The sequence below is a fragment of the Eschrichtius robustus genome, chromosome 9, assembly GCF_028021215.1.
Source record: "Eschrichtius robustus isolate mEscRob2 chromosome 9, mEscRob2.pri, whole genome shotgun sequence".
Lineage (NCBI taxonomy): Eukaryota > Metazoa > Chordata > Mammalia > Artiodactyla > Eschrichtiidae > Eschrichtius > Eschrichtius robustus.
The window spans coordinates 19,538,011-19,560,840 of record NC_090832.1 but is presented as its reverse complement, the minus strand read 5'-3'; the positions used below and the strand labels follow the sequence as shown (position 1 = coordinate 19,560,840).

The following is a 22,830-nucleotide window of genomic DNA, read 5'->3' as shown; positions in this document are numbered from 1 at the left end:
TTGTTCTTCTTTCATCCAGACTCTTATTTTGTAGGTAACATAATAATTCTGATGCCAGTCTGATCTCAGTTCTTTTGCAAATATTTTTCCTTCCTTGGTAAGGTATCAGGCCTTCCTCCTTATTTTGGCACTTGCAATTTTTTTAAGTGGTATCTAGATTATACTCCACAACTTACTTCATCCACACCACAACATTTCTGTAAAAAATTCATCAAGTCCTGCTATCTCAAGATGCTAGTACTTCATCAGCTCAAGTAAATTTTCTTTTGTTATTTTCTACTCCTTACTTCTTTCTTCTTTCTTATTAGGTAGATGTTAGGTCTCCTGGATTTATTCTCTGCCTGTCTTTCTCTTATAATTTTCACCTCTTTGTCCTGTTGCATTGAACACTGGAGGATTTCTCAGCACAATCTTTTATTTCACTATTTCAGCTTTAAGCCTATATCATTCTGATATTTTTATTTGAATTTTTCATTTATATAATCTTAGTTTTCATTAAAAAACCACTTTATTGAGGTATGATTGCTATGATTGCTACAAAAAGCTATGCATATTTAGTGTATACAACTTGATGAGTTTGGTGTTAAGTGTATATCTGTGAAACCATCACCACCATCAAGTCATAAACATATCCAATTGCTTCTTTTCTATAGTATTGATATATTCATTGTTTTTTGTGCATGTAACATCTTTTCAAATCTCTAAGAATTCTATTTATTTTAAAGATATCTGCTATTTCTTATATGAGCTTTGTTTCCTCAGATATTAGTCCCTTGGTTGTTATATGCCTGTTTTGACATTGCTGGCTTTTCTGTGGTATTCGTATTTATAATTGAGGGCTGAGGTTGGTAAGTAATGATAGCTAGAGATGGTTTCCCCTACAAAAGTGAATAAAATAATTCCTTCCCTGAGTGAATTTAAATTTAGTGAATACTTTCTTCTTTGAATGAACTGATGGAGGAGCTTTGTGTAGAGAGAGGGTGCATGGTTGGGACCAGAAAGATATTTCTGCTAGATTACCCAGAAAGTTTGCTTAATAGATGCATGGGCTGCTATACGTCTATTAAGGGAAGCAGAAGTTACCTGGAGTACCTCTGAGATACTCTTCTTTTCTCCAATAACTTCTGGAAGTTTCTTATGGCAATCCTTTATTTTATTTAGAGAGCTTTTCTTGAGGCTTTAGTCGGAGGGTCATGATACAGTCAGCAGTTCAGCTTTCCATCCAACTGGAGCTCACCATTCCACTCCCCAGCTGTGCTTCCAGTACCTGCTGTCTTTGATCTTGGTGTTCTTCTTGGATTCTGAAAAGAAAGAACACGCTTCTTTAGTACTTTCTCTTACGCATTTTCAGGGCTACAGGTTCAGCTCTATCAGATTTTACTATCAATCGGATCCCATCTGCCTATATCTTCTAGAAATTCCCCGCTATTCTGGTCTGCTGCTGGCACCCTTCCCGGGTTTCTAGTGCTACCATGGATTCATTCTTATTTTTATATCTCTTCTGTTATTTCAATGGCATTATGGGAAGTAAGAAAGATTAATACATATGCTCAGATATCCATCATAAAGCAGAAAAACCGTTTTTAATATTAGCAAAAACATTTCTTCTGAGGAATCAGCATAGTCTATGTTACAAAACTCATAATTTTTCTTTCAGTTTAAGCTTTGACTGTTCAGAAATATTAAGTGCCAGGTACTATACCACATGATTTGCACACATTTTTCTATTTCTTTATAGAAATTCAATATTATTTTCCTATTTTACAGATTAAAAAATACCTGAGGAATTTGAACTAGTAAGTGATTTTAATCAACATGATGCTTTCCAAAGCCATATTTTTTTAAAAGGACAAATTGATTTAAATATGGAACACTGGGGACTTCATAGCATAACTTAAAATACTGTTTTATGACTTTGTAATTTGGTTCAAGACTACTGAGAAACATAATATTTTCCTTATTATAGATTTCAAAGAAGACCTTAAATGTATGTATTGATTTTGGAAGAGATTGTCTCTAAATCAACTAAATATTTAAATTCTCCAGATATATTATTCTATTGACAATTTTGCATATCCCTTTTGAGACAGTGATTACTATAATACATTAGTAAACGTGTATATATTTATCTACATTTATTTCTATATCATATGTTGGCAACAATTATTTCCATGATCTAAGTATCAGCTGTACTTATTTCTGTGGCATAGGGATTTGTCATACTATACTAAATATTTCTTTTAAAAAATCAACAATGGTTCAATGATAATATTCATGAATAGGGATGAAACTGAGGGCATTTTGGTCCCCTCCTAATTTTAAAAAGCACCTTATCTTTTAAACTAGTCATCTGTGGTCATTTATAATTTAGAGAATCTAGTCCAATGCATTTCTTCAGTTTGCATTAATGGCTGCAGAGCTCTGGGGAAAGAAAAGTTGCTTAGGATTCTCGAAGTAAGGAAATTTAAAAAATTCCAGTTCATCATTTAAACAAAAAGAGAAAACTATCTATTAGTGATGTGAGTAAACTTACTTTAATTATCTAATGCTAATGACATCATTTAATTGACAAAAGAATTCTTTAAAATATTTTAACTTGGTGTAATTTACAGTTACTCCAAATAGCTTTGAGCTTTAAGAATGATCCAGACTACTTTTTGTATTTCTTCTCTAACTTACCTTTGGTAATTGCCACTTGCCAATTCATAGAGTCTAGAATTAGATAAAAATATATCTTTACCATTCCCATCTCTGAAAAGTTAATTTCACTTTATTTTTAACTGATATTATTTCAATTGGGGCAATTAAATATGCACAGAGAATACTGTCTGTATCTTAGTTCAGTTATTATATGAGACTATATTTTCTCTATGTTCTGGCTATTTTTGGCCATTTGCAAAGTCTTCTTTGTAGTATAGCTGATACTTAGATTATAAGGATAATTTCCCCCTCTTCTCTTCCCTTCCTTTCCCTCCCTTCCCTTCCTTTCCTTCCCTTCCCTTCCCCTTCCTTCCTTTCTTCCTTTCTTCCTTTCTTCCATCCTTCCTTCCTTCCTCTTCCTCTCCTCTCACTATATTTTTTTCTTTCTAGTTGTCATCACTTTATTCTTAGACTGAAGATGTAATTTATAAACTGGGAGTTTAGGTCAATATTCTAAGTATATCTGAGGCTGAGGTAATAATTTTGTCTTTTTCACCTTTAATAGCTTCTTTAAGCAACTGAGCTCTTTTAATTTTTTCCTCTTTTCTTATTCTGAGTTGCTCTTTATGCAAATGCTTATCATACTTGCATATGTTCTCAGGTTTTTTCCATTTCACTTATTCAGACTCCTAATTAGTGTTGAATTACTCCTTCATTTTATCACGTAGTTCTTGAAGGAAGCACCCTATTTTGAAAATGTTTAAAAGCAATGAAGTCAAAACATTAAGTGAAAATGAATTCGTGATTTGATTTAACTGATGAGAGTATTTATCTTAGCTTCTTAAATTTCAGATTGTTTTATAATCACTTTTGTTTTTAATCTGCTTTTTAAAAAAATTTTGAAGTGATATATTCCTACCCATTTCTACTTATAGCCATAAATGAGGGAAAAATAATTTTCACTTTCAAAAAGTTTCTACTTAATATTTTTATGTAGATCCTTAGGGAGGCTCCTATAACAGAGGGACCAAAAGTTGACCCAAACTGTGGAACAAACTGAATTAATTAAGCCTGAACTAAATGCAAATATGATTTTATTTGGACCAACACTTGAAAAAAAAGGGATTCTTGACAATGAATTTTTATCTTTTATTTCTGATTATAAACATAGTCCACAGTTACTATAAGACATTTCTAAAATAAAGGAAAGAAAAATCAACCATAATCTCACCACCAAGAGATATTTACTGTTAACTTTTTGATATATTGCTTTACTATATTTTTTTGGCATATAGATGTTTGTACACAAATATACACATATTTTAAAACATACTGTGTATATAGTTTAACCTTTAAAAATTATCAATTTTATCAATTTAAATTGGAGACAAGCTCATTTTCTAAAATGACCGAAGCAAAGCATCAAAACAGTCTCTGAACTAAACAATGATCTCATCTCAAACTTATCTATTACAGAAGAGTTTTCAAATACTAGCATGTTCTAAATATATCATTAGTTGTAGCATATCACTTGAATTTGTAATTATTGGGGGATAGGGGAAAGATTCCCCTGTGTGTTTGGTTACTGAAATCCTGATTTTATTCCTTAATTTGAGAAGCTCCAGTAAACTTTACTATTGAAGAAAGTTCTAAACTTACTATGAATAAGCTGTTTTAACTTTGCTGTTTCAAAGTGTTTTAAGATTTTAAGTTAATGCAAAAACCACTCCTATATAGAAATAGAAGTTAACAGCTCTGGTGTGTGCTCCATTTTGACTAAGCCACTCTCAGGAGTAAGGGAAGATTCAAGGTTGTTGAAAATATATTGTACTTAGCAAATTTAATTGAAAAAAGTCCATAAGTACATTGTTACAGCCCCTCCCAGAGTCTTGGAAGGAGCCTATGTAAGTGAGCAACCCTGAAGCTTAAAGCTTCATTAGCTTCATATTAAACTTTCCTTGGCTCAGAAGTTAGCATTAGTTTTCATTTGAGAAGCATAGTTACATTTCACAACATTATGTTACTAAGTGTGGATTTATAGTTACTTAATTCCATGGAAAGAGACAGTGGGGAGAGTTAAGGGATATATTAAAGGTTCAGCAGGCCAGTACTAACAGAGGGCTTCGTACGTACCTGAAACTTCAGGTGATAGCCTAATGGGTGGAATATTATTGTTGCATGGTTAGTCCAGGTTCAGAAGTCAGGAAAGGCAGTCTAAGCTGGTAGCCAAATGAGGAGAATATCAGAGCAGAAACAGAAATTCCTAACTCAGGAGCCAAGAAAATAATGGGAAAGGCAGAACAAGGTGGATATAGGTGCTGTTGCCCATGGATGGTGTTTGCTTCTGAGATGTGGTGGGTGGAAGGCCACCTGGGTTCAAATGATCGGAGATGGGATGAGATCAACTTACAATGTGACAATGAGCCAGGCATATACTCAAGATGTTCTTGCTTAGGACAACTTTCTGAATTTGAAATTGTGAAAAGACAACGTGATTTGGAATCGGAAAATCTGCCTCTGAGTTCACTTGCTACCTCTTAATATCTGTGTAATCTTAGGCAAAATTCAGTTTCCTAAAATTTAGTGGCTTAAAATAACAAAATTACTTTTGTTCATGAATCTGCAGTTGGGTGGGGCTCACTGGGGACAGCTTGTCTCTGCTCTACTTGGCATCAGCTGGAGTGGCTCAAAGGCTGGGGGCTGGAATGATCTGTAACCTCACTCACTCACCTGTCTGTCGGTTGATGCTGGCTGTGTGCTGGGACCTCGGGCTGTGGCTGGAGTACTTAAACACCCCCTCTCCACGTGGCTGCTTGGCTCTCTCATGGTGTGGTAGCTGGTTTCCAAGGGCAAGTATCCCCAGATGGCTGGGCAAAGCTCTATCACATACATGACTTAGATTCAGAAGTCATACAGGGTGACTTCAGGGGAGGGAACACAGACTCCATTTCTCAATGCAGAAGTGACAATGTCACATTGTAAGAACACATGGATGGGATATATTGGTGTCACCGTCTTTGGAAAATACAATCTTCCATGAGGGTAATAACAGCACATGTTTATTGAACACTTAGTAAGCACCAAGTGCTAAGTGATTGACATACATGTATTATGCCATTTAATTTCTCACCATAACACTCTTAGGTAGGTAATGGTACTGCCTCTATTTTACAGATGAGGAAAATGAGGCACATTTGAGTCTTAGATAACCAAGAATTCAGCTGATGAGGAGTGGAGTCAAGATTGGAACCCAGGTCCTTAGAGCCCATACATGCTGTTAGTCCCTAAGAGCAGAATTGTTTTCAGGATTAAACAAGGTCACACACATGATAGAGCTTTGCGAATTATGAATTTGCTATGCAAATTTAGGTCTTTTTGAGGAAAAACTTTGGGAAATTTTCAGAAATATTAATATTTCAGATTTAGTATAGTGAATGTGTCTGCATAGGCTGCAAAATTACTTTAATAAAAACTATTAATAATGGAGTTATTTGATGTTTCCAGAAGGTAAAGCTTCTGAGTGTCTTCTTTTCTTTTATACTCTCTGATCATTTCATTCCCCCACCCAACATCTTTGCCCATGCCCTGTATTTTCATTGTGAAGTCAGAGGATGTTAAAACTATGAGAAGTCTTATGTATTATATGGTCCAACTCCCTAATGTATTCATAAAGTCTTTAGTTGTGGCCTTTAGAAACTTAATGACTTTCGAGAATAAATACTGATGTAGAGTATTTTTTCCTCTGATGTTCTCAAAAATGTAACATTTTTTACAGTTTATACAATCCTAAAGAATGACAGACTTGGGGTGACTTTTTATTTTATTTTGGAGGTTAAATATTTGGGTATTTTTATGATATTATTTTGCCATCTATTAATATTTAATAAAATGGCAATATGTGGGTAGTACAGGAAGGAAAACAGAATATAACACTCCCCATGTTCCTAGAGCTTGCGTTGCATAGGAAACAGCCTCCAGAAATAGTGACTTATTTCAAACTAGCAGAGATTTAAGTTAAGTTAGCAGAGATATTAAGTTAGCAGGGATATATACCTTTCTTCTTAAAGTGTAGTTGTTCCATTAAACAAGACAAAGAATGCCTGTGTGTGTGTGTGTGTGTGTGTGTGTGTATGTGAGTGTGTTTGTGGCAGGAAATCAATTTCAATTATTCTATGAAACACTACTCTGCATCTGTCCTACATGAAGCCTACTGAGAATAGTTTATGGGTGGGACAAAGGCAGAACCTCCCTTGGAGGCATTTCTGTAGTTCACTGAACACAGAATAACTTGGGAAGATGGCAAGGATTTGTGGCCTCTGGTTTACCTTGAGATGAATCGCAAACTCAGTTCTTACTTAAGCTAGGCCACTGTATCCCTGTTTGAGACAGAAGGTCAAGTTTTTATGGCAGTTTCATGTTGTTACAGGTCGCAAGCTCTAGCTCAGTACTGTCCTGTGTGGCCGATATGAGGATCTCCGTATCACAGAGTCTTCTGCAACAGAAAGAGCCCAGCTTGATTTCTGTGTGGGTGGGGCTTTCTAACTTTCCGGGGAATTTGGGTTTTCAGCTCAAATCATGATTTGGCCAGAGCCCAGATCCCTAAGGCTAGAGGAAAAGATGTCAGGAGCTTTTATTTTTTTTGTTTCTATCCAGAACAAAAAAATCACTCAGAGCACAGGCATTCATTTGGCAAGCTAGACATTTCTATTGGTCAGACTATAAGATGTCAGATACGTTGGGTTTAGCAAGGTAATTAAAGGAAGAGAAATGGCAGTTGTCAATACTCAAACCTGATGTTGCTTCAGTATATAGTTAAGATGATTAGTGTAATTAGAAATCATGGAGAACTTTACCACAATATAGCTTCAAATTGCACTGTTATGGCTCAAGATTTTGAGAATTGGTTAAAAAATGTTTAATTTTATTCCCAGTGTTGTTTCCTGAGGTTCTAGGGTTTAGTTTTTCCTCCCACTCCCTCCCTCCTTCCCTCCTTCCCTCTTTCCTTCCTTCCTTCCTTCCTGAGAAAAAAGAAAATAGCTTTATAAGGCATTGTATCAGTCAGTGCCTTATAAATGAGTTATAACTTTTATGTATTAAATGTAAATGAATAATAATAAAAGTAAGTAATAAAATTTCTTAAGAATAACACTTGGAGGGTGTCAGACAGCCAAGGGAAAGTAAATGTTGAATAGTTGAGCATTAGTTAACTACATAGTTTGGTTTTATGTTTTTTAAGTTTTAATATTATTCTTTAAAGTTTCATGGTAGGGAAAGCCTAATACCATGCTAAGATTTAAAGAAAACTTGGTGATGAGCTATTTCCTCCTTTAGTGAACTCATCTTTTACTACATTTTATTAATAATAAATTTATTTGGTGTTTCCAGAAGGTAAAACTCCAAAGATTCTTAGTTTCTGTATTAAATCATCATTAGTTGCAACAAGAACACCCTAAGAAAGGAGGCAACTAATTTCTGAGACTTTCAATATTAGGAAGCAAGGGGTTTTACCTGAGCTCAGGCTGTGATGTTGTGCAGAGTGATGCATTTTTTGGGCTGATCCTCTCTAAAGTTCATTCTAATTATCAGAGGGAGATTTCATGCACAGAAGTTTATCATCATCATAGATCTTCATCTTTCTTTGTTAAATAATTCTTCTTATAGTGGAATTAGCACTCCTAGAATGACTGATGACCTCAGATGAAAGTTCTTGCCACTTTTCTATCCAACCTCATGATAGGAGAGCCTAGTTAGCTCTGTTTCTCCCAGACCTATTGTTCCTCTCTGGAAGAAAGTTAGCTCCATAATGATTCTACTAGAACATTACATATGTTTCTGAAGTTAGAAAAGTTAAACACTATCTACTCCTCTAAGTGCCTATTTAATCAATTAAGACTTGGGGACTGAGAGGACAGCACACATTTCATGAATGAATTTGTCTCCACTGTCCCAGAATGTGATAGTATTAAAGTAGATTTCAAGACTGATTTTCTCTCACTTATATTTCTTTTTTTGTGTGTATAATTCTCAATAATAACCTAGAATTCTATTTTATGTGGTAGAAGGGGTGGTGGTAAAAGGGGTGGTGTCCCCAAAATTAGGAGCCCCGGGTTTTGATAAGATACCACCACTATCTTTCTTTGTGATTTTGGGTAGGTTTATTCACTTTTTTGGACCTCACTTGTAAAATGAGGGTCATAGACTAGATAACGTCTAATGTTCCCTAAGTTCTAATATATTTTATATATATGTATATATATGGTGTTGTATATAATGTAATAATTACAATATTTTATATAATATAATGTTGTATATAATATATACTATTATACAAATAAATATATAATACTTATATATTTAACTAATTAAAATTACATATATATGTAATTTTTAAATGAAACGTAGAAAATACACACTGTCACTTAAGTACACACTGTCACAGCCTGTAAAGGGGCAGTAATACATGCCTCCCAAATTCCTCTTGTACTTTTAATCCAACATAATCACATTCCAGTGGGACAAAGAGTTTATCAGGCAGACTAATCATGTATTTACTGCTGGAATTGGACAACAATTACTGATGAGTCATCCAACAGAGTTATTGAGTTGAAACAGGCACTGTGCTGGACAAAGGTGGTACAGACACAGCCCTTACTTTCACCAGGTACACACACTAATGGAGTATACAGACATTAAGCAAATAACCACACTAATAACTACATGATTACACATTTATCCATATCTCACCATAAGTGCTATAAAGGGAATAAATGGAGTTTATTGTCATTGTGATGAGGGAGCCAAGGTAGCGCCACTTTCTATAGGATGCTTGGGGAAAACGTCTATGAGTAAGAGATAGAACTGAGGGGCTGAAACCTGTATGATGAATAGAAGTAAGTCTGGCAAAGGCAGCGGGAAGCAAATGAGTGGAGCCTCTGAGCAAGGAAAGAGCTTTACACATTTGAAAATGAAAAGGAGTCTGTTGTGGCTGCAAAAGTGAACTGGCAAAGTGACAAGAAGTGAGGCCAGCCTGGCAGGGAAGCTGGGGGTCATGTGAGACCTTTCAGGCCATGAAAGACTTGGGGATTAAATCCTAAGGGTTGGGGAGAAACCACTAAAGATATCTGAACCAGTAAGTAAATTGATCCCATTATATTTAAAATAACCGTGATTTCCAGGTTTGGAGTGGATTGAAGAGGAATAAAAGTGGACCTAGGGAGACCACAAAGGTGATAAGGAGAAAGAGACAGTGAAGGGTTGGATTAAAGTAATGGTAATTGGTAAATTCAACATACATTAGAGAACTGATAGATTATTAATGAGCAAGAGTAAGGAAGTAAAATTGTTTCATTTTAATGGACACAAGAAATATATCTAAACTGATTTCCATTAATGACAGCTTTTTGATGTATCATGCACACGCACATATATATATGCATGTGTGTGTGTGTGTGTGTCTGTGTATGTACATGTGTGTATTTGGAATTGTCATACAATTTATTGTTTATTTCTTCCTCTTACTTTTTTTTAAACTTTAAAGACCTCTAGTTACTCCTACATTCGAATGGGTCCAGAGAACAGACATATGAATAAGATATCATTTTAATACCCTTACTTTCTGATCCTGTAGATGCTCTCTCCTCTGGCCTGCACTTCAGCACCATCTGTAATCATCCCTTTGCATGTACAACTCTTCCAAAAGCCTAGGTTTATCTAGCAGATGGACTCTCTTCCATTCATTTGTTTGCCCCTAAGGGCCTTGCTTTGCCTGGCACACACATATGTGCTGGAAGATATTGAACAACAAAGTGATCATGTTCATTCACAGGATGTAATACTTGTTTTTCTATGTCCCCTGGTGATGGTGAGAAAACTGGAGACTAGAGAGCTGCTTATTTGAGTTTCTACATTTCTGCTCTCATTTCTCTGTAATGAATCAGAGATATTGGAGAGCTGTGATTTGGCAGCCATAGAGCTTGCAGAGTGTCATTGGAAGAGCTAAATCAACAATACCTGTGTGGTTCATCAATTTAAAACTCTTGGAATTGGAAGAAAGCCCAGAGGAAATCTAATCCTACAACAGATTCACTCTGCCCTGCAATGTCATAATTGAAGGTTATCTAAAATACTTGATTCCAAATATTGGGCTTCTCAGAAATAATGTCTCCTTTCTTAGTTTTTATGGATGAAAACAAATGATGATTTAATACCAAAATGGGAAACGGGACCTTGGCATATTCTTATTTTTTTAAACTAATAATTGAATTATATATTGTATTAATAAATAGGGATAAGGAAATGCATACTACATATAGATGAAGGGAAATTACAGTGGATGATTTCCACTCAGGTTCTTCATGAACTCTTCCTTTATATTTTATTTATATATAATATTTAACCCTAACGTTGTCATTAAATATTCCCATCTTCCGTGTTCATCCAGTTCCTTCTTGGTGGTCCTCTTTTCAAAATGTACTGTAAAGATTTTACATAATAGACATAAGAATTATTCACCACTAGAGGGTGTTTGTAAATGGTCCAAGGATAATGGTGGGAAAGAACCCAGGACCTAGTGTATTGTGGGATTGACATGCTCTGCCTTCTGTGCACTGCTCTGCTTTACAACCCCTCGTATCCATGGCATCTTGATCCCTCCAGTTGCCCACTGCTTTCAGAAAGATCTGCTAAACCAAATCAAATTAGGGTGTCAGGGTTTTAATGGGTTATCTTTCCCAGGAGGATTTTTCTTTTTAGGAGAAAGAGAAGTCACGTGTTACAAATGGTAGAATTTCAGGTATCAGTGTAGGAGGAATCCTGAGCTAGAGTGGCCCAAGTGCTTTGCTTACACTTTTAATAGCATTGTATGTAAGCCTTATGCCAAACATCCTGGCCTGAAGAGCAGATAAAATGCCCAGTGACACTTACTTGGTTATGTTCTTAGTTGGCCTGTCAATGATACTACCTTGCTCACCATCACACATAGACGCAGCCTGTCACCCTTCCTTGAAGTTTCCCTGACCAGCTGACTCATCCCTACAGGCTCATATTCACACATCTGGTGCCCCTACAGCATGTCAAATAGGACTATGGGCTCTGGACTCTAATTGCCAGGCCTGAGTTTCCTTCTCTCTCATTTACTGTGTGCGGGAACATAAGCAAACTTTCCAAACCTCAGTTTTATCATGTGGAAATGCCCTGTTGTGGGTTTCTGAGGACAAAAGGATATACTGGTTGTAAATGGCTTCTTCTGGTGCCTAGCACACAGAGCTCAAGAAATGTTAGCTAAATAAATAACAAACTCTCATATGCTAATATTTATATTTTTTAAATCATTTAATTCTTACAACAACTCTAAGAGGTGCTTTCCATTACTATTTTTATTGTACAGATGAACCAAAGCACAGTGAGGTTAACTGACTTAACAAAAGTCCCGTGGCTAATACGTGGGAGAGTCAGAATTTGAGCCCAGGGCCCTCTGGTTCCAGAGTACCTGCTTTTTACCATTCTGCAATGCTACCTCTCCTATAAACAAATGATATTACTTCAAGAGCATTGGCAAAGCCACTGGAAAAGTCCTCGTATCCTCAGTCCAGGTGAAACACAGGTCAAACTAAGGCGCTAGAATGCAAAGTGGTATGGAATGAGCCTTTCCCACCATGGTACAGAAAACCGGGGCTAGCCTTACAGCCTGATAATAAGAGCCCTCAGATATTATCCAGTGCCACCCCTTCACTTTATAGATAAAGAAACTGGAACCCAGGGCAGTCCAGGTATTTGCACACGGTCATAGTTAGACCGAGGCAGAACTGGTTAGGTTTCATAGGCACAGATCCAAGGGACTTTTAATTCACTACATTTTCTGCACGAGGCTCTCATGTCCTTTGAATTAAAGACAATTTTTCCTTCATAGGCTAATTTCCTTTTGACCCAAGGTAAAACCTATTTTGACCTGGTTCAATGGAAAATTTTACTGATGATGTAAAGATACAAAAGTGGGGTTAAATAGGAGGAGACCAAGGGCATAGTAACAGGGTTGGGTTAATTCCACTGAGCAAAAGGTGGCTAAAAGTAGCTACATGGAGGGGTAAGGGAACAGCTGGCTCCTGCTGAATGTCAGTCCACTGATGCTGGACAGTATGTCTCTCTATTACTTCGGGTTCACCTAATGAGCTTGTTCTGTAAGCAGCCTTGTTTTCTAATATGATGGTTGTTTTTGCAGGGCTGTGTCTTGTTCCCTGCTTTTTAGTGACTGTATACCTAAAAGTGAGTACTGGCAAAAAATAAACCTACAGGCAAGATACATTTTAAATGGTTATTCAACAAATGCTTTCTCCTCCCCTACAGTAATGTACTTGTAAAAGAATCAGACTGGGGAAGGAAAAAGCTGTTGAAAAAAATTTTGCTAAGCAGGTGCTTACTCTGGGTACTGAGAATATGGAACATGTTTTGACATGAAGCTCTAGATTATGAAAGAGTGCTGATTCATATCGTTCTAGAATCACCAAATGCTTATGTTGTAAGGAAGCTTAAAGATCTAGTATGAACCCCATACTTTGAACATGAGGCAAAGAAGACAATGACAATGACAAACAACTCAAGGTCACAGCTGGTTAGAGATAGGCAAGACTTTTTGCTCTCATCCTGGAATTCTTATAGTGAAATATCATATAGAGGATCAAGAATGTGTTCATCTGCAAGTAGCAGAACACCATTCTAATTGTGGCTTTGCAGACTGGGTTTCACCTTTCTCATTCAAGAAGACATCCAGGGGCGGCCAGTGCAGGGCTAGAACGAAGTGTAGTGATGCTACTGGGTAGCTGGGCTGTTATGTTTTCTGCTCCCCCAGCCTTCGTGTGAAGGCTTCATCCTCATAGTTGACCCCTCATTGTGACAACATGGCTGCTGCACATCTAGGCCTGGGTCCACGTACTGGTGTAAAGAAAGAAGGGACAAAAGGCCTAAGAAGCATGCCTGGCATCTGACCGTCTCAAAAATTTCCCAGAAGCTTCACCTGGCAACTTCTGCTTAAATCTCATTGTTTGGAATTGGGTCACTTCTACATCTCTAGCTGCAAGAGAATCTGGGAGAGTAGGTACTTTTGACTAGGCACAGTCACCCTAAACAAAAAGGGGTATTTTTTTATTAAGGAAGGATGAGGGAATGGATAATGCATAGAAAACTGCTAGAGTATGAAACATAAAGGATGTTGTAGGTAAGTAATTAAGGGCTATAGGCTTCAGGGTTAGACACATCTGAGTTCAAATTCTGACTCTGACAATTTTTGGGCAAATTACTATTTTCTCAGGCCTCAGTTTTCTTTATAAATGGATAAAATTATGGCAAAATGAGGCAACAAGGTTGTAGTGAAGTTAAACAAAGATAATTGTAAAACAATAAGATCACTATAAATTTTCACATTATACCACTGCTTTAGGATCTGTAACATTAGTGTTGCTTACCCTCCCTCGACCAAGTTATATTTTGATTTCTTTTACCTTCAATGAGACAGAATATTCAGGACACCAAGACACAGAAACTGGTTAAACAGATTTTATTCACCTTTATTCCCTATTAGAAATAATGCCCAAATGATACTTAGACATCTTTCACACTGCTTCTAACCCTTTACTCAAAGGGAGAGACTTCAGTGGGCCACCCATCCTGGCCTCAACCTGAAGTGCTTCCTAATCGTGGAGAAGAGATGACCAGGCCTGCAGCCCAGAGCTTGTAGGGAATTTACATCAGAGAGTGTGTTCTGAGCCTTTTATATCTTTTCTTAGGGCAGAAACTCAGTAGAATTGAAATTTACATCTCCCAGACTAAATCTCATTGACTTTTTTTTTTTTTTTAAAGAAGTCATAAACAGCATTTATTACCTTGGTATATCATACTGGTCTTATTGCTGTTCAAATCTCACTGACTCTTAAAGAAAAAAAAAAGTGGAGACTAACTACTTCTTTAATAAATTAAGGGTACTCATATCAGATTTTGGAATTTCAAACAGGAAATCGGTATATATTAAACAGACTCTCTCAATCCAAGTGGGTAGGTATCACAGGAAATGGCACACGGTTTATGGTCAACTTTGTTTAAGAGCAGTGACTGTAGGGAATTCCCTGGTGGTCCAGTGGTTAAGACTCCACGCTTCCACTGCAGGGGTCACAGGTTCAGTCTCTGGTCAGGAAACTAAGATCCTGCATGCCCCGCTAAGTGACTATAACATTGGTATTTCTTATTTCTTTTTTTTTTTTTTTGTAACATTAACCAGCATTTATTATCGTAAAACTTAATATATGCTTAAGAATTACCACCACACAACCACTACGGAGAAAAGAATTTCTAAGCTTTTTCCGTTCAAAAAAAAAAAACCTCAACACTAACAAATTTTTAAAAATTGCTTTACTCACGACATGAACAAAACCGCCGATCCTACACACCAACTTTATTTTTCAGTAAGTACACCACGCCGCTACAAGCAGTTAATCTCTACCCATGAAAAACGCACACTAGAGAGTAAGATCGTCAGAAAAATTGTTACATTGTTCTTGTGAGAGGTTCATTTCCCTTCTGGCAAAGTTTCCTGAATACACCATAATAGCTATGCTTGGCATGATAGTCAGATAAAAACTGTACCCTATGTATTTTTATTTCAACCATTTTTATTAACAAAATAATACATGATTATTTGGATAAATTAGAAAACAAAGATAATAAAATATAAAAACATAATTATATATAATTCTGAAAAAACTGTTAATATTTTCTTGCATATTCTTCAAACTTTATATATATACACATATATTAAAAATTGGCTTTATATTTTACACACTCTTTTAAACTTTTTGTACTTAACAATATGGCTTTCCTTTTACATTGAGTACAACTTTATATCACCCTAGAAAACGGTTGCATATATTCTTTATACCATTACATAATAATTATTTAAACATCAACATCTCCTATTGTAGAAAATAGTTTTTTTCTTGTTTGTTTTGTTTTTTTTTTTTTTTTTTTTTGGTTTCTGTTGTATTTTCCAGTTGTGTGCTGTGATGGAGATCCTTGTAACTGGAACTTGATGGACAATGAAAGTATTTTCTGAAAACTAAATTTCTGAGTTAAAAAATATGAATGTAATTTAAAACATTGTTACTACAAATTTTCCACCAAAAAGGTGGAACAGTTTATATTACCATTAGCAGTATATGAGTGCTCATTTCCATGAACTCTTGCCAACACTAGGTATTATCTAAAAAGAATACTAGTGTGTGTGTGTGTGTGTGTGTGTGTTGGGGTTACTTTTTCTCAACTTGTTACTAGATACAATTTTCCCAGTTGTGATTGTATATTCAATATCACATAGGCAGGGATAGTGGACAGGTATGATAGGGGCTGCTTCTGTGAACCTGTCTTCTCCATGTGAAAACGGAAATGGAAAAATGCCACTTTTCTGCAAGAAGGATGATGTCCTTTTGTATTTTTATACCACTTACATTTTGCCTTCTCTTAACTTCTTTCTCCATATCATAAAGAACTTGAGTTAGAGAAGCAACAAACTGGGTTATTGCATAAAGCTCTAAAATAGATACAGTGGCTGAAACTTAAAGAAGACTGAGTGACAGAGACTCAATATAGACAAACACAGACTTTTGAATGCATTGTGTAAACACCAATAGTCCAAAAATAAAATGGAGAAGGAATTGCTTTGGGCAAGTATGACAGAAAAAGTGATCTAGGAACAGCTTGGGAACAAGGTGACCATGAATGGAGAGCTGAACACTTCAGTTAAAGAAACAGTCACAAGCTTGGGTTTTATAAATAGGAACACAGAAATAAAGGAATTTAAAGCTCTTGAGTCAATGATAAAGCCTTATGTCCAATTTTAGATTCTACAACTTTACAGAAACATGGAGAATAAAAGTAGGCACCATCCCCTGAATTTTTCTGTGTTCCAGGAACTTTACATTCATGAACACATATAATTCAATAATCATGACAAGTCTTTGAGATGTATGTTATGACCCCCATTTGCACAAAACCTAAAGAAAATACTTTAAGGCTATCTCCTCATCTAGGACCCAGGATTCAAACCAGGTTGATCTTCCTCCAAGGCTCGTCCTCTTATTTACTCAGCTGTAAGGCATACCTGAAAACATGATGGGGCAAAAGGACAAAGATTAATCAGTCCTATTGCATAGAGATGACAGTCACCTTTTGGTAAATCTCCTTCTTCCACTTGGATGCTATAACTCTACCTGCCCAAACTGGGGTAATTAAAGGTGGGGTTGTGAAATTTCTGATAAAAAGTATTCTCTTCTGTTTTCTCTGATCGCCTTGTGTCAAGCAGTTCCTTCCCTGACCTTGCATATAAAATCCCTTATGTGCTTCTAAGGCAGGTGATGACTCATTCACCTCTGACTGACCAGACCCATAATGCTGACTGCAGGTGTGTGGATGGAAGCAGGGAAACATAACACTTTCTACGTATTAAGTGGGAGAACCAAACAAATTAAAAGGTTGCCAGGAAAGGTTAAAATAATAGGGGTTGTTTCCCTGGGAGGAGAGAAAGCTGAACTGTGGCTTCCAGAAAGACTTTTTAAAAAAAAAGAAAGAAAGAATTCAAAGGAACTGATACCTGCCCCCACTGAGAGTGAAGGGGATATGGATTTATATTTTGTTGTACAGGATTTAGATCAAAAAGAAGAATTTCCTGATAGTGATGATTGTTGAATATTGGCGGTAGGTTTCCAGAAGGTGCTGTGAAATCAATTTCCATCAACCATAGTTCTTTCAAAAATGGGATATTATCTTATTTGTCCAAGATGTCCCAGGAGGCAGAATGATCAGTTTTCAGGACCTCAGATAGGGACTGGCCCATAATGCAAGGGGTATATCATCATCCAGGGAGCCTAAGACTACCAAAGAATACCAATAAAGGGATATAAGCATGAAATAAGGCAGAGATTAAGGGAGTCTAGAGCATAAGACTAGTGAATCTTTGAAAGTAATACTGTTCCTTCTTTAAGGAAAGTGAAGAAATATCTACCTATTTTCCCTGTATAAATGTTTCCCCTCATATAACTGAGGTGTACATACGTAGGGATGAGATATGTTGAATGCTGTTGTTTTACCAAGATAATTTATGAAGATGCAATAACGGGATTTGGACTTCATTCAGCATAATGGCTGAAGTGTTATTTTAGCCACCAAATGGAGTTCAGATTGTTTCTTAAATATATCTTCAATATTTTAAGAGTAGAAGAAAAAGCAATCAATATAAAGACTAGCCTTAAGTGCCTCCTTTTTGCTATGATGACAGTTCATACAGGTGATTATGAAATGCAAGACAATTTTATTTCATAGCTTGTTTGCTCAGTGTAACTTACCACCAAATCACTACAAATCAATCTTTTATGAATGAATATCTGTTAATATGGTCTGATAATAATCATATCTAACTTCTTCAAAAAATCATATGTAGTTTAGAAAATTGAGTTTTAGCCATTTTCTTTTCTCTCTTGAGATAGTTCTAATTTTTACTCCTATTTTCAGTACATTTATTAACTTTGCCCTTGTACAATGTCCACTTCTATTATGTTTAAATACTTTTATTATTCAAACTATAGGGATTTCTTTGTAAACCCCATGTTTTCTCTCGTTAATCTCCCCGTAAGTTCTGTTTAAAAGCTTGTTTTATAGAATATCTTGATTTACTCTCCGTAAATCTTTTTCTCATATGTTTCAATATATTTCAATTTTATATTTTATGGGCTTTGTCAGATGCCACTCTTCCATCTCTCTCTCTTGCTCTCTAGGTTTTAGGCAACATCATAACAGTGATAAAGTCTGTTACAAAATCTGTTACAACACAGCAACATATAGCACGTTTCCATGTTGCAATCCTGTAGTGGTATGCCGGATACTTCACTAGAGATGTGCTATACAGAGTGGCATTCTACAAACCATGAACCTTCTGCTCCAGTGGAACTTCTCTAGTCATTGCCTCTAAAAATACCTTTTATGGATTCTCATTCACTTCCATTTACCCTGAAAGCCAATCCCTTGCTTACATTCTTCAAGAACTCATTTTCATTCCTACTTTTCCCAAGAGGTATTCTCTGATCATCCCTGCTCTCTCATTCTGAAATTTAGTATTATGGTATTTTTCATTTCCCATGGAGCATATACAGCTTAGTATTGTTGCTGTATTTTGTGTGCTTGTGTCATGCCTTCATAGGTGTATTATAAGTCCATGTAGGAGGCAGTATAAAATGGTGGTTATGAACAGGAACTTCTGAGTTAGATGTTGAATCCTATATTCATCACTGTTTGATCTTAGGCAAGTTACATAACCTCTTAGAGCTTCCACATCCCCATCAGAGACTTATAACTTCTATATGGAGTTGTAATGAAAAAATGAAGTGCTTAGGTATTTAGCACAGTACCAGAGACAGCAAATATTCATCAAATTGAAGGCAAAGTCAATGTCCGATAATTCTGGGCAACTCTTTAAAGAGCAGAGCCTAGGGATTTTTTCCAAGTTGAGAGCTCGATAATCTATTTGATAATTGAATAAAAATATGCAGCTCGCTACCAGACCTGAGTGTTAACATTTACGTGGTACTTTTAAGAGTTTTATTATGTCAGTTCTTTATATATTTAGAACTCCTTCCAGGGTTACACAGAGAAGTATCTAAATAAATTCCTCACTACCAGGAAAGGCAAGAGGAGGTCTGGGTGGTCAGATGGAAAGGAGAGGGGAGACAGAGGGTAGGTTCTGTGCTGAGTGTTTTATTTTAAGTCTGGCATCGCTTGATCATGACCAAGGAGTCAGGCAAAGAATACATGTCCTCTAGTTTTCTTTCTATCTGTGGAAAATCTGTTTATATTTTAAGATCCAGAATAAAAGCACTTTCTTTTTTTCCCAGATTTTTGAGGTATAATTGACAAACAAAATAGTGTATGTTTAAGGTGTGCAATGTGGTAGTTTTATATATATATATATATATATATATATATATATATATATATATATATACACATTGTGAAATGATTACCACAGTCAAGTTAATTTACACATCCATTACCTCATAGTTACCTCTTTTGTTGTTTTTCTGAGAACATTTAAGATCTACTCTCAGCAAATTTCAAATATACAATATATATTATTAGCTGTAGATTATTATATATGATATATATATTATATATATAATTACCTGTATAGTCACCATACTGTACATTAGATCCCCAGAACTTACCCATCTTATAACTGAGATTTTGCATTCTTTGACCAACATCTCCCCAGTTTCTCCATTCCCCCACTTCTAGTAACCGCTGTTCTACTCTCTGGCTCTATGAGCTTGACTTTTTTTAGATTTCACATATAACAGATATCATACAGTATTTGTTTTTCTATGTCTGACTTATTTCACTTAGCATAATGTCCTCCAGGTTTACCCATGTTATTGCAAATGGTGGCCTTACCTTCATTTTTACAACAAATATTCCATTTTATGGCTAATATTCCATATTTTATGGCTAATATTCTATGGATAATATTCCATTCCATATATATGTTATATATATATATATGTATGTATATAATATATATATGGAATATAACATTTATTACATTTTCTTTATCCATTCACGCATCAATGGACATTTAGGTTATTTCCGTATCTTGGCTATTTAAGATACTGATTACATTTCCTTTGGATATACACCTAGTAGAGGGATTACTGAATCATATGATAGTTCCATTTTAAAATTTTGGAGAACTTCATATTGTTTCCCATAATGGCTGTACCAATTTACATTCCTGCCAACAATATACAAGGATTCCTTTTTCTCCACACCTTCCATACCACAAGTACTTTCTTTAGGCAGCTCTTCCTGATTCCTAACCCATAGCATCTCTATTAGATATTTACATTTGAGTTAGTCACGTCATTGCTACTAAATGAAAGTAACATGATTTTAAGCTTCCTAGAGGTGATTTTCTTCCTTTTTTGTATAGTATTTGTATGTAGTACTATCATCAACATAATGAGTACAAATAAGATAAAATTTATGAATGCAATGTTTAAAATATAAAGATTTATAAAAGTACAAGTCATTCTTATATTAGAGTTACTTTTGTAGAAATATGTATGCTAGTTTGGAGTCTCGTAGGCTTCATAAGAGAAATGAGCAGTTTAAACATGGTCTACCACATCATACTCAGCTCTCAATCAACTTGTATAATGAAGAATTGCTATCCAAACAAGAAAATAAGAATAAAGTAATTGAAACAAGTATTTCATAGAACCAATTGACCTATGCTGACATTTTCAAAAAAAATTATGAAAACATACGTGTTTAGTTGCTTGTTGCTGTTAAGAGAAACAAACAGTAACTTAGGAATCAGGTAGACTGTTCCAGTTCTAACACAAACAAGCTTCATGCCTACCGGTGAGCCACTTCACTTGGCCCAGTTTCCTTGCTGTAACCTGAAGGGTTTGCACAGAGTATGTCTAAGGCCTTTACTAGATTTAAAACACAAGGATTTTCTTATTCAAATGCATAGAATATTTTTGCTCCTTTAGTCTGCATGTATTTTGATAAAAGAGTAAAATCTTCTGTGATTGTAGTCCAAAGGTGGCACCTGAGCAATAAAGTTGTTCCCCTTGTAACACCATCTTATGATGCCTTTTCAGTGCCTTTTTTTGAAAGAGTTGGCTGGTGATGTCTTTGTACCTTGTAGATTCCTGAACCTGCATTTATTATTGTAAGCAGCATCTGATTTCCTTCCTCGTGCCCTCTTCTGCAGGCAGATGAGGCATTCACTTACCAGCGGCAGTCTTCCCCCTTATAATCGGTCAGTGCCTCTTGTCTGAGCCATGATGTGTGACCAGTCCATGGAGCTGAGGATTTTGTCATGTGTTAAATCTTCCATTCGGGCTTCACTGGACTGTATTAAGCCACTGAAGGTTAACTGAAGAGGCAAAAACATTAATTTGGTAATTTAATCTTACGAAACAGGAAACGAGAACTCTTTTCTTGTTTCAAAAATACAGGAAAATCTTATAAGTTTCATAACAAAGTCCGTGAAACTTTTATAGATATTGAGATTTAAAACTTTTATAGATACTGAGATTTATAGCTTGTTTTTGTCTGCGTATTCTGGCCTGGCCAGGTGCTCCATTTGCTTTGCTTACTCACTCTTCACGGAAATGTTGCAGGACTTGCTATCACCATGAGTGTCTGCTCTTAACCTGGCAGCCAGCTGAAGCAAACCCTCAAATGAACATGTCTCATTGTGCTGGTTGACCTCCTACCCCAATGTTCTGACTTCTCCCACGTTGCTAAAATCTGGAACAACCACTAGTAATCATGGTTGTAAAACAGGGCAGCCGTCCCTCATTTCTCAAAACCTGTTTCACTGTGGACACCCTAGTTATATAGTTTTCCATTATTTTCACAGAGTTGATAGTTTGATTACATTTGATTATTCTCTTTAGTCCATCCAGATCTTCCTTCAGTCCCTGTTATATATACAAATTATTTGGCAAGTCTGTCCTCTTCATTCCCTGTGACTAATGAGTCCTTTTCCTAGCTTGTTACTGCTGCTGCTGCCAGGTTGTCTTGAACATCTGCTGATTGTTTCTGGACAGGGAATTACGGGGAGAGCGGAATGGATGCTTTCAAAGAGCTGGCTGCCCAGGAAGGCCTCTGCATCGCCCATTCAGACAAAATCTACAGCAATGCTGGGGAGAAGAGCTTTGACCGACTCCTGCGCAAGCTCCGAGAGCGGCTTCCCAAGGCCAGAGTGGTGGTTTGCTTCTGCGAAGGCATGACCGTCAGAGGCCTCCTGAGTGCCATGCGGCGCCTGGGAGTCATGGGCGAGTTCTCCCTCATAGGAAGGTAAATCTCAATCTCTCTCTCTCCCTCTCTTTCACACACACACACACACACACACACACACACACACACACACACACACACACACACACACACACACACACACATACACTTTGGCGCGCATATACTTGCTCTCACAAAACTGGACTTCCTGATTCCAAAGTGGGTGAGATGTGCATTCCTTCTGGATCTCACTGAGAGTGGGGCTATTTCTATTTTCATGATAGACAAGAGCAGAGCAGTCGATGACAAGATGATGAGACTATTTCAGAAAAAGGTGGGAAGTTTTTGCTA

The 22,830-nt window shown here is 36.3% G+C and overlaps 1 protein-coding gene across 5 annotated transcripts in view; it reads left to right on the top strand.

Annotated features, from left to right (window-relative positions):
* GRM1 (glutamate metabotropic receptor 1) overlaps positions 1-22,830 on the top strand; it is a 349,857-nt gene that overhangs the window by 83,200 nt on the left and 243,827 nt on the right. For all 5 annotated transcript variants that reach the window (XM_068551043.1, XM_068551042.1, XM_068551044.1 and 2 more), the window contains exon 2: positions 22,290-22,539. In XM_068551043.1, the coding sequence (XP_068407144.1) occupies positions 22,290-22,539 (250 nt within the window). The remainder of the gene's footprint in view (positions 1-22,289; positions 22,540-22,830) is intronic.